Source organism: Amblyraja radiata, chromosome 13 (assembly GCF_010909765.2).
Source record: "Amblyraja radiata isolate CabotCenter1 chromosome 13, sAmbRad1.1.pri, whole genome shotgun sequence".
In the NCBI taxonomy this organism is placed as follows: domain Eukaryota; kingdom Metazoa; phylum Chordata; class Chondrichthyes; order Rajiformes; family Rajidae; genus Amblyraja; species Amblyraja radiata.
In genome coordinates this window covers 27,887,914-27,903,001 of record NC_045968.1, presented here as the reverse complement: position 1 = coordinate 27,903,001, position 15,088 = coordinate 27,887,914, and the positions used below count along the sequence as shown (strand labels likewise).

At 44.7% G+C, this 15,088-nt stretch overlaps 1 protein-coding gene across 2 annotated transcripts in view; it reads right to left on the bottom strand.

Moving 5' to 3' along the window:
* LOC116979760 (glypican-5-like) overlaps nt 1–15,088 on the bottom strand; it is a 463,239-nt gene that overhangs the window by 304,670 nt on the left and 143,481 nt on the right. For both annotated transcript variants that reach the window (XM_033031524.1, XM_033031523.1), the window contains exon 3: nt 12,158–12,852. In XM_033031524.1, the coding sequence (XP_032887415.1) occupies nt 12,158–12,852 (695 nt within the window). The remainder of the gene's footprint in view (nt 1–12,157; nt 12,853–15,088) is intronic.

Here is a 15,088-nt window from a genome sequence, read left to right as displayed (position 1 = left end):
GGGGAATAATTGGGTGGATGGGTAACACATGCTCTGTTGGAATGAGATTAAATGGCTGGTTAAAGATCACAATAGGGAAATTGACTATTTAATGAGATTAATTGGGCACGATAACAGCTCAAGATTGGTTGAGATGTGAAGGCGACTGAACTGACTGTTCAAAACAAGTTGTATTTTACCACTGGAACACTATCAAGAAAATCTTAACCTTTCCTAGAAAACCACAGGAAAATAGTAATAAAATTGATGGGTTTTTGTATTATAAATGTGCATCAATTTTTTGCAAAATTATTTTTTAAAATAACTTAATTGAGAGACAAGTCCCAGATACCACGTCACCTTCCATATGGCGTGCACAGCCTAAAGTTGTAGGACAACTTGTTCTATTTGATCTTATTTGATTGTGCACGGCAGGTTGATTGCATTTGTTGAAACAGGGCGGACCACGCGAAGGTTGCAATCTCCCACCCCTCCCAGATATCAAATAATAAGCAATAATAAACTATATTGCCAAGGACTCTCATGAGAGCCCAACTACATTATATCATCCTATTACAAAAAGTGACGTAATCTGTCTACATCCTTTATTCCACTGGCCCAGGTATGTGATATCAAATTTAGTTTGGTTTAGTGATGGAAACAGGCCCTTCGGCCCACCGAGTCCACACTGACCAGCGATCCCTGTAAACTAGCACTATCCTACCCACTAGGGACAATTAACAACTTTTACCAAAGCCAATTAACCTACAAACCTGTACATCTTTGGCGTGTGGGAGGAAACCGGAGCACCCGGAGAAAACCCACGCAGTCATGTGGAGAACGTACAAACTCCGTACTGCCAGCACCCGTTGTCAGGATTGAACCTGGGTCTCTGGCCCTGTAGGCAGCAACTCTACCGATGTGCCACTGTGCTGCAGGTAAAATGAATCATATTACCTCATTAGACTCAGACTCTATTGCCACATGAACAAAGTGTGAGTTGAGTCATGTTGCATGAATTCATTATCGCCAAGATGCATGACATCACATACACCCAGAAAGCTCAAGCGGTATTCGGGCAGCTAATCCCAGGATAATGATCCCAGATTATGTTATCCCACCAGCAATTTGTACGTAACATCAGACTGCATTTTCCATGAGACCAATAGCAGCTGACTCCTGATTATATTACCCAAATATTATACCTCCTGATTATATTACCCTCAAGGTGATGTCATCAGACTAAGTTACTCATCAATTAATTATTAACATCACTCGTCAATCCCAAAGGATCTGATAATGGAAGGTTCTGTCATCTTATTTCAAAGTGGAAGTTTATGACTTCAAAATATTGGTACACAGATCATCTACATGGAGGCAGGAAATACTTGTATTTAGAAATGAATAAGTAAAATGATGACAGAAGCATGTCATTCAAAACGTAACCACAATTTCCAAGTCCTTCATGATCAACGAATCGCTTCATTTTTGGTTAATGAACAAAAATATTTTCTCACGTATTAATGGGCTGTGTTTTCCCTTGGAGAACTTCTCACCAGATTAATGTGCAGCAAAATTGAGGGAGCTAGAGGATCAAACAGATCTTTCAGTCCATATTCACTCCACTGCAATCTATCACAGGCCACCAGTTTCAGAGCAGCATACAGGAGAGAAATGCTTGACAATTCATCATTGGCTTGAATTCACAAGTAGATTTGGTGTTAAAAAAATGGACAAACAATAAATAGTGTAGCTCAATAAAATACATCATAATCAAATTTTATTAGCCAAATATGTTTTGCAACATATGAGGAATTTGATTTGCCATACAGTCATACCAATAAAAAGCAACAGAACACACAAAATACATTTTAACATGAACATCCACCACAGTGACTCCTCAGCGTACCTGACTGTGATGGAAGACGAAAAAAAGTTAAATCTCTCCCTTCTTTGTCCTCCAGCGGACGGGGGCCTCGAACCTTCCGTTGACGGGACGATCTTACTCCCTTAGATGACGGCGGGCCTCCTCGTCAGGGCGATCAAGCTCCTGCATCGGTGGGGAATCTCAGCTCCCCCACGCCAAGCAATCTACTCCGGGTCGGAGCTAGTCAGACGTTATGTGGCTTTTGGAGCTTTCTGACGTCGGTCTCAAACTGAGACTGCGAGCCCCTTGATGTTAAAGTCCGCAGGCCACCGTTGGAGCGTTGATCCCAGGCAAGGAATCGGCTCCGATGGCAAGTCCACACCCTGCGGTGGGGCTCAATGTCAGTCCCAAGCAAGGCCTCCAGCTCCACAATGTTAGGCCGCAGAGGGACCGGAGATACAATCAGGAAAACTATTGCATCTCCAGCAAGGTGGAAGATTGAAAAAAAGTTTCTCCCGACCCTGGTTTGAGACCCCTCTTCAGAAGGGTATGAAAAAGGGTCTCAACCGGAAACATCACCCATTCCTTCTCCAGAGCTGCTGCCTGTCCAGCTGAGAGACTCCAGCACCTATCTTCGGTATAAACCAGCATCTGCAGTTCCTTCCTACACATGTTAATTCACCCATTGAGTCATACAGCGATATTGTATGGAAAAAGACCATTCAGCCCACTGAGTCAACACCAACTATCAAGCGCCCATTTTTACACTAATCCTACTCTAACCCAGTTTGTTGTCCTCACATTGGGATATTGTGACCCCCAAATTAGCTGTTATTATACTGCTCCCTTATTCCGCACATTTTGTGTCTGTCTATTCACAGTGACCTTGTGTAGACTTGGGATGGGGCATACTCTCAATCAGCAGTAACCTGCTCCTCAGCAGATATAATCACCTAAACCAACTATCTTAGAAGAATTGCACAATGAATGAAACAAGCACTGACAGGTGATGGGATTTGCTTCCATCTGTACCAACAGCACTCCCACTTATAGACTAGATGAGCATTCCTGATACTTGTTCCAGGTGGGGATCTGCAGGTAATTTGGTCATTGCAAGGGAGGGTGGACACTATGTATACCTCACAATGCTGCAATCAGGCCCATTGGCTCCGTTTTTCATGTTTTATACTAATTATTTTTTGTGGGATGTTGGCGATGCTGATAAATGATTGCCCAGCATTTATTGTCCATCCCATATTGCTTTTGAGAAGGTGGTGGAAAACAACCTTGAATCATGGAGTTATACAAAATGGAAATAGGCCCTTCTGTCCACCAAGTCCAAACCAACCATCAAGCACCCGCATGTTCCTACAGTCTTGTTGGAGAGTGCCAGGATTTGGACATAAAAACATGATATGAATGGTACAAGAGCCATGAGTGAGGATGGTGTGTGGCTTGAAGGGAAAGCTGCAGGTGATGATGTTTCCATGTGCTGCCCTTATCCTTCAAGTTACTGCAGGGCATTTGGCAGATGGCACAAGCCTCAGCCTCTGGGTATGGGTGGTGGAGACAATAGATGCTTTGCCAAAACAAGGAATTGCTGGTGCTGGCTTATACAAAAGGATACAAAATGCTGGAGTAACGCAGTGGGTTAGGCAGCGTCTCTGGCAAAGATGGATAGGTTCCTTGTTCCATGTTCTCCACAGATGCTGTCTGACCCATTGAGCTACTCCAGCACTTTGTGTCTTTCTAGAATAGATGCTTTGCTGGCCAAAGAGGCTAGACACCGTAGTAACATCTTTAACCTCATGTGAATCGGGTAACCCGGCACAGAATGGAGAACCAACACAGAGATGTATGAATCTGTGTGGCCAAAGGTTCTGCCCAGTAAATCAATATGTAACTCAGTCTTGTTAATTATGCTTCTTGGACCAGGCGTTGCCAGCTTATGGATGAATTTGCCCACATCGCTGGGCACTGTTGACAGTTGACAAAGGGAGCGAGTAATGTTTCCTGTTCAATCAAACAGCACGCCTGCATGGAGTGAAGTTGAAATTTCATGCCACATCCACGCCCCCAGAGACGGACGTCTGAAATTCTTGTATCACTGACTGGCACTTCAATACATACCCTTCATTGCAGCAGGCTCCTACAATGATACCTAACTGCATTTCACTGATGGCATTGAATTACATAACCCAGTCCAGAGATAGCTGGGGCTTTGTCAACAGAAAGTCTGCCTGCAGTTCCAACATTACTTTCTCATTAATCATAGAATCAGAGTCAGACAGCAGTGAAACAGGCTCTTTAGCCCATCCTGCTCTTGCCAGCCACTGAGTGCCCATTCATAGCCATTCCATTTACCAGCATGTGGTCCAGCTATGCCTTGTTAATTCAAGCACCTATCCAGATATATCTTAAATGTTCTGTCTTTGCCTCTGCCACCCTACTCGGGCAGTGTGTTCCAGATTCCAAACACCTTCGGGGTGAATATATATTTTCCTAAGATCACCGTTGAAGCCTTAGCTTAAATCCATGCTCTAATTTTATACATTTCAATGGGGAAAAGTTTCCTATTATTTAGCCTATCTATGCCACTCATAACTTTGTACAACTCAATCAGGTCTACCCTCAGCTTCCTCCACTCATAATAAAACAAATCTATCTAGTCACTCCTCAAAACCCCATATAGTTTGGCAAGCAAAACTGTGCACAATACTCCAGTAGTGGACAAACCATTGTTTAATAATTTGTACCAACATCTCCCTGCTTTTATATTTCTTCGCCCTGGCTAATGAAGGTAAGCATCCAAAATATCTTCTTAAACTATCCCATAAGCTCTGTTCCCTATCTTCCTATTTACCCTTTGATTTGCTTATGACATTTGGAACAAGTTAGAGTAGCCAACGTAAAACAAGCATTTAGGATGTGGGATGAAAACAGAGCACCCAGAAGAAACCGATGCTGGCCTGAGGGAGAAGATGCAAACTCCACACACCCAAACTCAGGTGGGTCACAGGAGCAACGAGGTGGCAGCACTAACTGCTGCTTCATTGCATCATCCTCAGTTAGTTTTCCACTGTTGGTATTGTTAGCTGACCTGAGGAGGGCCAAGGATTGGGTGGTAAAGAACCCTGCAACATATAGCTGGCCCTACTCCCATCTACAAAATGTTCACATGAAGTCAGGAATGGACCGAGATAACGGTGACCAAAAAGGTTGTTCCCATTCTCTTTCACAGCCTTGAACTGCAACGACTCCATTAATAAATGGTCTCAAAAGGAGGATTTTAAATTTGTTTTTGACACTGTGCAGGTGGGACAGACAACAAAAAGATAAGTAAATGTATTAGGTTTCTAAGAGCTTCTTACATGGGGAAGAAAGGCAGAGCAGAGAAAGGCTTTAGGGATGAAGTTCCAGAAATTATGCTTTGGTAGCTCAATGACCAGCCACCAAGATTACAGCCATTTACATTTTGCCTGGGCCATTCTGCTTCAGCTCAGCTCTTGCTGCTTGGTGTGACTGTGTTGCGGAAGGACCTGCTTCTGTGCTGTATGGCACTGCCTCTACGAAAGCACAACCTTGGCCCAAATATAGGACCCAGAGATTGTGACTGGCACCAAAATAAAATCTTCTTCAAACTTCCCAATATTACAATTGAGGCAAAGTGATACAAAGTTACTGAAGTGAGGCACAGGAGACATGACAGGAGGTAAGAGACTTGGAGATCAAGGTTAACTATGCCCAACAAAGAATGTGAGGGGAAATGCATTAATTGTCTCCTTATTTCTCGGTATCCAATAGACCTACTTTAAACAATGGTTGGGCCATCACTGACACTGTAGAGTGATTGAACTGCTCCTCCATGCCCAGTTTTTTTTTTGAGAGATACAGCCCGGTAACCGACAGAAGTGCTGAGCCACTGGTAGATCAGGTTGGTTAATGCGGACCGAGCGGAGGTATTCGGCGAAACGATTGTTTCTCGTAGTTGTATTTCCATGTAGTTGTGCAAAGTTCAGCCAAGTAGTTTAGTTTAGTTTATAGACAACATGGAAACATGTCCTTCGGCCCACCGATTCCATGCCAACCAGCGATCCCCACACACTTACACAATCCTACACGCACTAGCGACAATTTACAATGAAACCAAGCCAATTCGCCTACAAACCTGTGCGTCTTTGCAGTGTGGGTGGAAACTGGAGATCCTGGAGAAAACCCACGCAAGTCACGGGGAGCACATACAAACTCTGTACAGACAAGCATCCATAGTCAGGATCGAACTCGGGTCTTTGGCGCTGTAAGGCAGCACTCTACCGCTGCACCACCGTGCTGCCCAGTTCTTGTTTGGATGTGTTGAACTGTACAACATCTGACTCCCATTGACACCCTAGGTGAAGCACTGCCACTTGGTTCCTGTGGTGATGTGGGCAACACTGACCTAGGGATCTATGGCACCAACAGCTGACACCACTATAGCCAATGCAAGCTCTCAGCTGCTGTCCTAATTGATGACTTGGGCAAAATCTAAACTCTCTACAGCCCCAGCTCACATTGAAATAATCAACATGAAAACAAAGTTGAATCTAAGATTGAAAGCAGCCACTAAAACCAAGAGAGCAAGATAAAAATGTATCCTTAGATACCTCTGTCAGAAAGTCAACTGTGGTTTTAATAATATGATTTTCTCTGAGGAAATAAGATTGAATCAATATACAACAGATTTTATTCACGAGAAAAAAAGTTTAAACTCACATTTTGAATAAAGTTAGCACTAATTTGGAACCACTCCTTCTCCAAAACAAAAAATTGCTGAGTTAATTGGTTGGCCCTGTGAAGCAGCTGGTCGTGCCAGTGCCTGCCTCACAGTGCTCAGACACCAGAGTTCGATCCTGACCTTGGGTACTGTCCATGTGGAGTTTGTATATTTTCCCTATGACCTCATGGGTTTCCTCCGGTTGCTCTGGAGGATCTCAAAGACGTGCGTTTTGTAGGTTAATTGGACTCGGTACAATCCCCCTTGTGGGAAGATGAGTAAGTAGGATAACATAAACCTAATGTGAATGGGTGATCGATGGTCAGTTTGGGCCAAAGGGCCTGCTTACATGCTGTAGCTCTAAACTCAAAAGCATTTCACGAGGCCAGAAACATAGGAACATAGAAATATTAAAAATATGTGCAGGAGTAGGCCATTGGGCCCTTTGAGCCAGCACCGCCATTCAACATGATCATGGCTGATCATCCAGAATCAGTACCCTGTTCCTGCTTTCTCCCCATATCCCTTGATTCCGTTAGTCCTGAGAGCTATATCTAACTCTCTCTGTCTTGACGAGGGAAAGATGTTATGAAAAATATTCTCCAATTCAATCTAGCTCTTAATTTCTTTCCACTGACCTTTGTGTTAAAATTGAACCGAAAGAAAACTAAACTCTGAACCCACAAAAATTCATTAAAAAGCTACCAAGCACAGTCATTCTTTCACATATAAAATTTTCTTCTGAATTGTCTCCTCGGCCCCAACTCTTCTCCTTTTCATTCCTTATCATCTAACAGTTTGACCAAGATTTAGACCATCTGTCTAAATGTCCTAATTAGTTTGGTGTCAGAACTTTGTCCCGTGAAAGGTGCTTTTGAGGCTTTCTATTCATTTGAATGTGTCTATTGTTGGAAATGGCTCACGTACATAGTTCCCAGCTGTTCCTGGTGTTCTCAATTAGAGCAGAGCTCTCATGTAAGGGAGAAATGTATTCCATTCTAGTCAGGGTTGTGTCGATATTTCTGGGGCTCAAAATCTGATATAACTCAAATTTCACAATGGTGTTGTGGACCAAGATAAAGGTAATTTGCAATTAAATCAAGGCTGCAATGCCTTAGAAGCTTCTTCCATGTTAAGAATATGTAATGACCGTGGCTCTGTGTTTAAATGAAAGGAAAGAATTCTGGGATCCATTTGCACTCTTTGCTGAACCAGCTTATTTAACTAGGATAGAGAAAAGAACATGGTGTAACCAGAATTCCTATTTTTGATTAAGCCTGCTAGAGTGCATAAGAAGGAACTGCAGATGCTGGTTTATACCACAAGATAAACACACAATGCTGGAGTATCTCAGTGGGTCAGGCAGCATCTCTGGGGAAAAGTAATAGGTGGCGTTTCCAGTCGAAACCCTTCTTCAGACTGAAAGATAGGGATGGTCAGAACAAAACAGGGCCAGCAACAGATGACCTCAGGAAGGGTGGAGTCCCTAATGGGCCATTGGTGATGGGAGAAGATGTGAAACACAGGTGACTGCGGTAGTGAGTTCAGGGTAAAAGGTGGTTGTAGGGCCGGAGAGCAACAGGAATTACAGAGGGAGAAACAGTGAGAGAGGGTGCTGCACAACCCCTGTCAAAGAGTGGGTTTGCATGCTTCTTCATGTGTTCTGTTTGCAGACTGCATACATCTGCGTGTGTATGGTCTCTTTGACTATTTATCCTCTCCTCCTTACTTTTATGTGTGCATACATCTGTGCATATCTGTTCTACTATGTTAACAGCTTCTGTGTTTCTCTATATGGCTATGCTTGTGTGTGTGCATGTATATGTGCATTTATACCCATGTGTTTGTGTGCGCACATGTACAGTACATACAAGTGCCTCAGTGCACTTGTGTGTTGTGTGTGCATGTGGCCTGTTGACAATCCGACATGTGAACTGTGGACGAGGCCAGGAAACATTTGCGACGCTTGTGGTACCAAACCTATGGGGAGAGAATATGAGAGTAAATCCAAAGCTGGCATTGCATTTGTGAGGAGAAGTGTCGATAAGTAAAAGTAATCGCCCCGCAGCTCCTTGAAGGTGACTTGGAGCAGCCTGGGGGAATGCGCATCCACTTTTGGCAGGGCTGGAGAGGGAGGAGCCATGAGGTGTTAAAAAAAAAAGTGATGAGCTCAGCCAACAACAATCCCCTGGCCCTTTCCACATCACTGGGTGCAGTCTATGCCTGCTGCCTGGTAACCATGCAATCGTTTCAAGCATCTGCAGCTCCCAGTGGCGGCCAGTTCAACACTGAAAGGCTCAAGCTGAAATCAGGAGCGCTGCCAACAAACAAAACAACATGCTCAGAGCCTGCTTTCACAGCATAACTCAAAGGCGTCCATGCAGCTCACCGGCACATAGAGATCTGGCAATGCTCTTCCCTGTGGGGATAATGAGGCTTCTCACACTTTTCTTCTGCTGGGTTTTGTGGAAAAGTTCCCATAAAACAGTAAAAAACTAAATTTCCTTCGCCGTTCTCCTGGTTTATTTATTTACTTGGTGTGCTCACGATCTCAGATCCTGCATTCCTTTCATTAAAAACCGTCCGCAAGGAAAAAAAAACATCCAATACTTGTATCACAAAAACAAAAGAAAAATACATGGAGGTGGCCCACAGGAAAACAAAAATCTGATTTCTCCACTCGGTTCGTTTTTAGTTTCCTGTTCATACTTAAATCTACAGTTAGCCCACTGGTTTGAATGGTCACAATGTTTATTCAAGCAGATGAACTTTTTACAGGTTCCACTCCTCTCCCTCTCCTAATCGTACAATCTCACTTTGGAACAGCCCGCAATATTCCCATGCATTGGTGACATATCTACAACCAAGGATACACAGTATCGTTGTTGATTGGAACTGGCTTGGCCACACAAGGCAAAGCATAGTGACAGAGGGGTGTTATTCTAACTGGAGGTTAGTTACCAGTCACAATCCAAAAGGATCAGTGCTGTTTTGTTTATGGTTTGGACAATGACGTAGGTGGGCTGATTGGTAAGTTTGCAGACAACGCAAAAAAATGGTGGAGTTGTGAATAATGAGGAAGGCTGCCAAAGGATAGGGCAAGGTATACATCGGCTGTAAACTTGGGCGGAGAAATGGCAGATGCAGTCCAGCTGCAGATCCAGAAAAGTGTGATGTGTTGCAGCTTGGGAGGTCGAATGTAAGAGGAGAGTATATGGAAAATAGCAGGACTATTAACAGGATTGATGTACAGACAGATGGAGTGCACCTCCAACATTTCCCAAAAGTGGAAACACGAGTGGATAGGGTGGGAAACATATGGCCTGCCTGCTGTCAATGGTTGGGATGTTGAGTATAAAAGTTCTGAAGCCATGTTGAAGTTGTATAAAACTTTGTTGGGCCACATTTGAATATCGTGCACACTCCTGGTCTCTGCATTACAGGAAGTATAGAGGGTGCAGCAGAGGTTCACCAGGGCTTTGATGATGATGATATTTTATTGTCACATGTACCTGGGACAGTTGTTCTTTGTTTTTGCATATAAAGTACACAAAAGAGTCGCCACAAAGGCACCGACAAAGTTACAAAAGTACTCTTTTAAGTAATGTTGGTCCTTTCTTCCCCCCCCCCCCCCCCGGGTTTACCTGCATTAGAGATATACTGTAAGGCCAGTTGTGTAGGAATGTACTGCAGATGCTGGTTTAAAATAAAATTGATACATTGATACATGGAACACTGTCAGGTAGAGTTGTTTACCAAGCAGAAACTTTCCTTCCTGCAACGCATTTAAACTGGTTTAAATCATTTTTTGTCTATCTTAGATATAAGGAGAGGTTGGACAAACTTGGACTGTTTTCTCCAACATGGTCAAGTTACTGGATTATAACTTAAACCAATGATCGTCTGACAAAGGTTCACTAAGCCATGACCAAGTTTACAATTCAGATTTCTCTTTCTTTCAAATACTGACAGCCCAACAAAGGAAAAACAGTCTCGCACAATCACATAGTGAGAACGAACTGTCACAGGAATTGGCTGGTGATTTTTGCCATGGAGCTCATGTCTGCAGAAGCTTTTATCAAGGTCAACCGAAACATATTTACTCTTCACATTACAATGGTACAGAGAAAGGAAAGGGGGTGGCCAGGCAAACCAATAAGCAGGTGAGGGAGGAAAAGTGAAAAAAAAGGAGGAAGAAATGCCATACATACACATACATGCACACAGATAAATGAAGGCAAAGATAAGCAAAGAAGGATGGTAACTTAGAGAAAATACTCAATGCCACAGAAGCATGCACACTCGGCTGAGAGAAGGACAGGGAGAGGGGGGCAGAGAGGGGGCAGTGGGGGGTAGAGAGGAGGGGGCAGAGAGCAGCAGTGAAAAAGGCAGAGAGGGGGGCAGAGAGAGAAGGGCAGAGAGAGGGGCAGAGAGGAGAGAGGGGCAGAGAGGGGTAGAGAGAGAGGGGCAGAGAGAGAGGGGAGAGAGAGAGGGGGGAAGAGGGGGGGCAGAGAGAGAGGGGCAGAGAGAGAGTGGCAGAGAGAGAGGGGCAGAGAGAGAGGGCAGAGGGGCAGAGAGAGAGAGGGGCAGAGGGAGGGAGCAGGAGAGAGGGGCAGGAGAGAGGGGAGAGAGAGGGGGGAAGAGAGAGAGGGGCAGAGAGAGAGGGAGGAGGAGAGAGTGGGGGAAGAGGGGGGGGCAGAGAGGAGTTGCAGAGAGAGAGGGGCAGAGAGAGAGGGGCAGGTGAGGGGAGCAGAGAGAGAGGGGCAGAGAGAGAGGCGCAGAGAGAGAGAGGCGCAGAGAGAGAGGGAGAGGGGCAGAGAGAGAGAGGCAGAGAGAGAGGGCAGAGAGAGAGGGGCAGAGAGAGAGAGGGCAGGGAGAGAGGGGGAGAGGAGGGGCAGGGAGAGAGAGGGCAGAGAGAGAGGGGCAGAGAGAGAGGGCAGAGAGAGAGGGGCAGAGAGAGAGGGCAGAGAGAGAGGAGCAGAGAGAGGGGCAGAGAGAGAGGGCAGAGAGAGAGGGCAGAGAGAGAGGGCAGAGAGAGAGGGGCAGAGAGAGGGACAGAGAGAGGGGCAGAAAGAGGGGCAGAGAGAGAGAGGGGCAGAGAGAGGGGCAGGGAGAGAGGGGCAGAGGGGCAGAGGAGCATAAAGAGAGAGGGGCAGAGAGAGAGGCAGAGAGAGAGGGGAAAAGAGAGGGGCAGAGAGAGAGGGGAAAAGAGAGAGGGGAAAAGAGAGGGGCAGAGCGAGAGGGGAAAAGAGAGGGACATAGAGAGAGGGGCAGAGAGAGAGGGGCAGAGAGAGGGGCAGAGAGAGGGGCAGAGCGAGGGGCAGAGAGAGAGAGGCAGAGAGAGAGGGGCAGGAAGAGAAAACACTGATGAATTGAGTGACTGAGAGAAATGATTAAGTACATTGATATAATGCGAGGCTAAAACATGGGAAATTACTAAATGTGTGTAAAAAAATGGTGAAAATTAATTTCAGCCTATTCCCTCAGTTTAATCTCAAACCAACTCTTGGACATGCCAGAACACTGGCAGTAAGAAGTTGTAATAATTTATTACTTACTGTTGTGGAGATTTCCAGTCCATTCAGTTGTGCGTACAAAATGGCTTCATTAGCAAGTGGGGCCACCCTGAGCAAGGCCTGCTCCACACCTCGTGATCCCAGAATGACACTGGTGAGCTCGTCCAGATTTGAAATGTAATGGCGCCAATGAGGATCAATATCGGCCAGATTTGCCAGGCAGCCCCGCATGACGTTCAAACAATAGGCGACACAGGGTTTGATCAGAGTGAGACCATGGCAGTGAGAACAGTATTCCATCTTCACCAGAGCTCTGGAGCACTCCCGGGTGAAAACAACATTCTCGGTCATGTTGATCACCTCGTTGCCAATGCTCAAAGCATGGAGGAGCGTCTTCATTGCCTGGAGTGGCCTGGACAATTCAGCTGCCATCTTCATAGGGTATGCACCGAAGGGATTGACATCCTGCCTGGTCAAGCGGAGACATTCGGAATAATCCACAGAAATCTCGCTGAGTCCTGGGTGGATCAGTCGATTGTAAACCAAGGGAAAGAGGCTGTCGAAGAAACTCAAGACAACGTCTTCAATGCTTGCGCCCAAGTCCAGGACATACAGGGAGATGTCTGTAAACAAACCCTTCACCACCTCCGATGCTTCCTTTGCCATTGTTCTGTAGCCTGTCTTGAACATAGAGTTGGTGTGATTGGTTGCAATGTGTATCAAGGATTTAAAAGCATCTGCCAAAGAGAAAGGAAATAAGCATTGTTAACAACATTGAGTACTTATTACATATCTCAATTCTCTCCACAGAATGTTTTCCTCATTTTCTCTTCATTGCATCCAGGCTCCCAATCCCACTACTGCACTTCTCCAGGTCCTTCAATCATGTCCCCTCCCCTCCCACATATCACCCAAGCGAAAATACAAAGGCAGATGTCATATACAAAAAAGGGACAGAGTAGTTATTACAGCTGAACCACTTCACCCAACCGGTGAACGAATGAACTGTTAGGGAAGGCCTCGGGAGCAAAGAACAATTAAGATTTGTTGTTGAAGTGTGGGACATGTTGCGAAGCATGTTGCAAAGGCAACACCCAGAGAAGTTTAGAAAATGATCAGCTGGGTCAGGGTAAGAGGTCTCTTATTCCTTCAACATCATTTTCAAATATTAGCTTTTAGGGATTAAACTCAGAGTTAAATAAATGTATAAAGTGTGCAACCAACTAAAATGCAACTCTCTTCACAAGAAGGAATCCTTCAAATCGTTGGAGATCAAAAAGATCTGTATCTCCTTGTGAAAGGGGGAATGCAACTCAGATGATGCTGGAGTCACCTCACTGGGTTGCCCTATGTTCTATATTAGAACATAGAATGGTACTGCACAGGAACAGGCCATTCTGCCCATTATGTCTGTGTCAAGCATGATGCCAAATTAAACCAGGCATATCTGCCTGTGCATGGCTCTTTCCCTTAATCCCTACTTGTTCATGTGTCTGTCCAAATGTCTCAAACATTACTTGTGCCCTTCCTGAAGATGCTATACTATGACTCATAGATTACTATTATCCTTCCAGGAAGGTTTTCATCTTGGGTCCTTTCCAATCTCCTCAATGCACTGGAAAAGCGTTGCACTGGGCAGAAATATGTAAATACTGGCATTCCTTATAAGGATAAAGACAGGCAAAGAAACCATGGTCATTTAAATACAGCAATTTACTTGTTCAATAAATCTGCCAAAATGCTTGTCTTTGGGATGCGAGGGGAAACCCATGCAGTCACACAGAGAATGTGAAAATGTCTCACAGACAGCACCTGAAGCCATGATTGAACCAGAGTTGTGAGGCAGCAGCACTACCAGCTGCACAACTGACTGAATACAAAATAACCCACGAGCTATGAAAAGAAATACAGTCCAGTATTATTGCTGGAATCTGAAAACTTATGTCATTTGAGGGTGTGACAAATGGCAGCAATTTAATCGTTACCATCAGAATTGTGGTGTGAGCTCAAGGGTATTTAATTTCTTGGCTTGTCTTGCTAAGCCCCCAAATCCCCATCCATTTGCCTGAGTAGCAAAACAATCTCTGATGGTGCAGTGGGAGGTCCTGCCTCAAAATATCTGGTTAACCTAACATCTCGCCATTGCCTCACTGCCAGCTTTGCCAATTGTAAGTGATTTTTTAATAATTATTAAACACCTCTGATGTTGAGAAGTTTAAATATTAGTTAATAAATAGCAATTTAAAACAATCATCTAAGTCCAAAAATGTATGAACAAATTAGATCTCCCTTTATTCTACTGCACAAGAGATAGTGTGCAAATTTAGAGCACATGGTATTGGGGTTAGGGTATTGACATGGATATAGAACTGGTTGGCAGACAGGAAGCAAAGAGTTGGAATTAACGGGTCGTTTTCAAAATGGCGGTGCCGCAAGGCTCAGCACTGGGACCCCAGGTATTTACAATATATATTAATGATTTAGACAAGGGAATTAAATGTAACATCTCTAAGTTTGCGGATGACACAAAGCTGGGTGGCAGAGTGAGCTGCGAGGAATATGCTATGTGGCTGCAGGGTGACTTGGATAGGTTGGATGAGTGGTCAGATGCATGGCAGATGCAGTATAGTCTAGATAAATGTGAGGTTATCCACTTTGGTGGTATGAACAGGAAGGCAGATTAATATCTGGATGGTGTCACATTAGGAAAAGGGGACGTTCAACGAGACCTGGGTGATCAAGAAGGAACTGCAGATGCTGGAAGATCGAAAGTACACAAAAAAGCTGGAGAAACTCAGCGGGTGCAGCAGCATCTATGGAGCGAAGGAAATAGGCAACGTTTCGGGCCGAAACCCTTCTTCAGACTGATGTTGGGTGACGTTGGGTGACGTTGTACATCAGTTACTGAAAGTAAGCATGCAAGTAAAACAGGCAGTGAAGAAAGCTATGGCATGATGGCCTTCATTGAGAGAG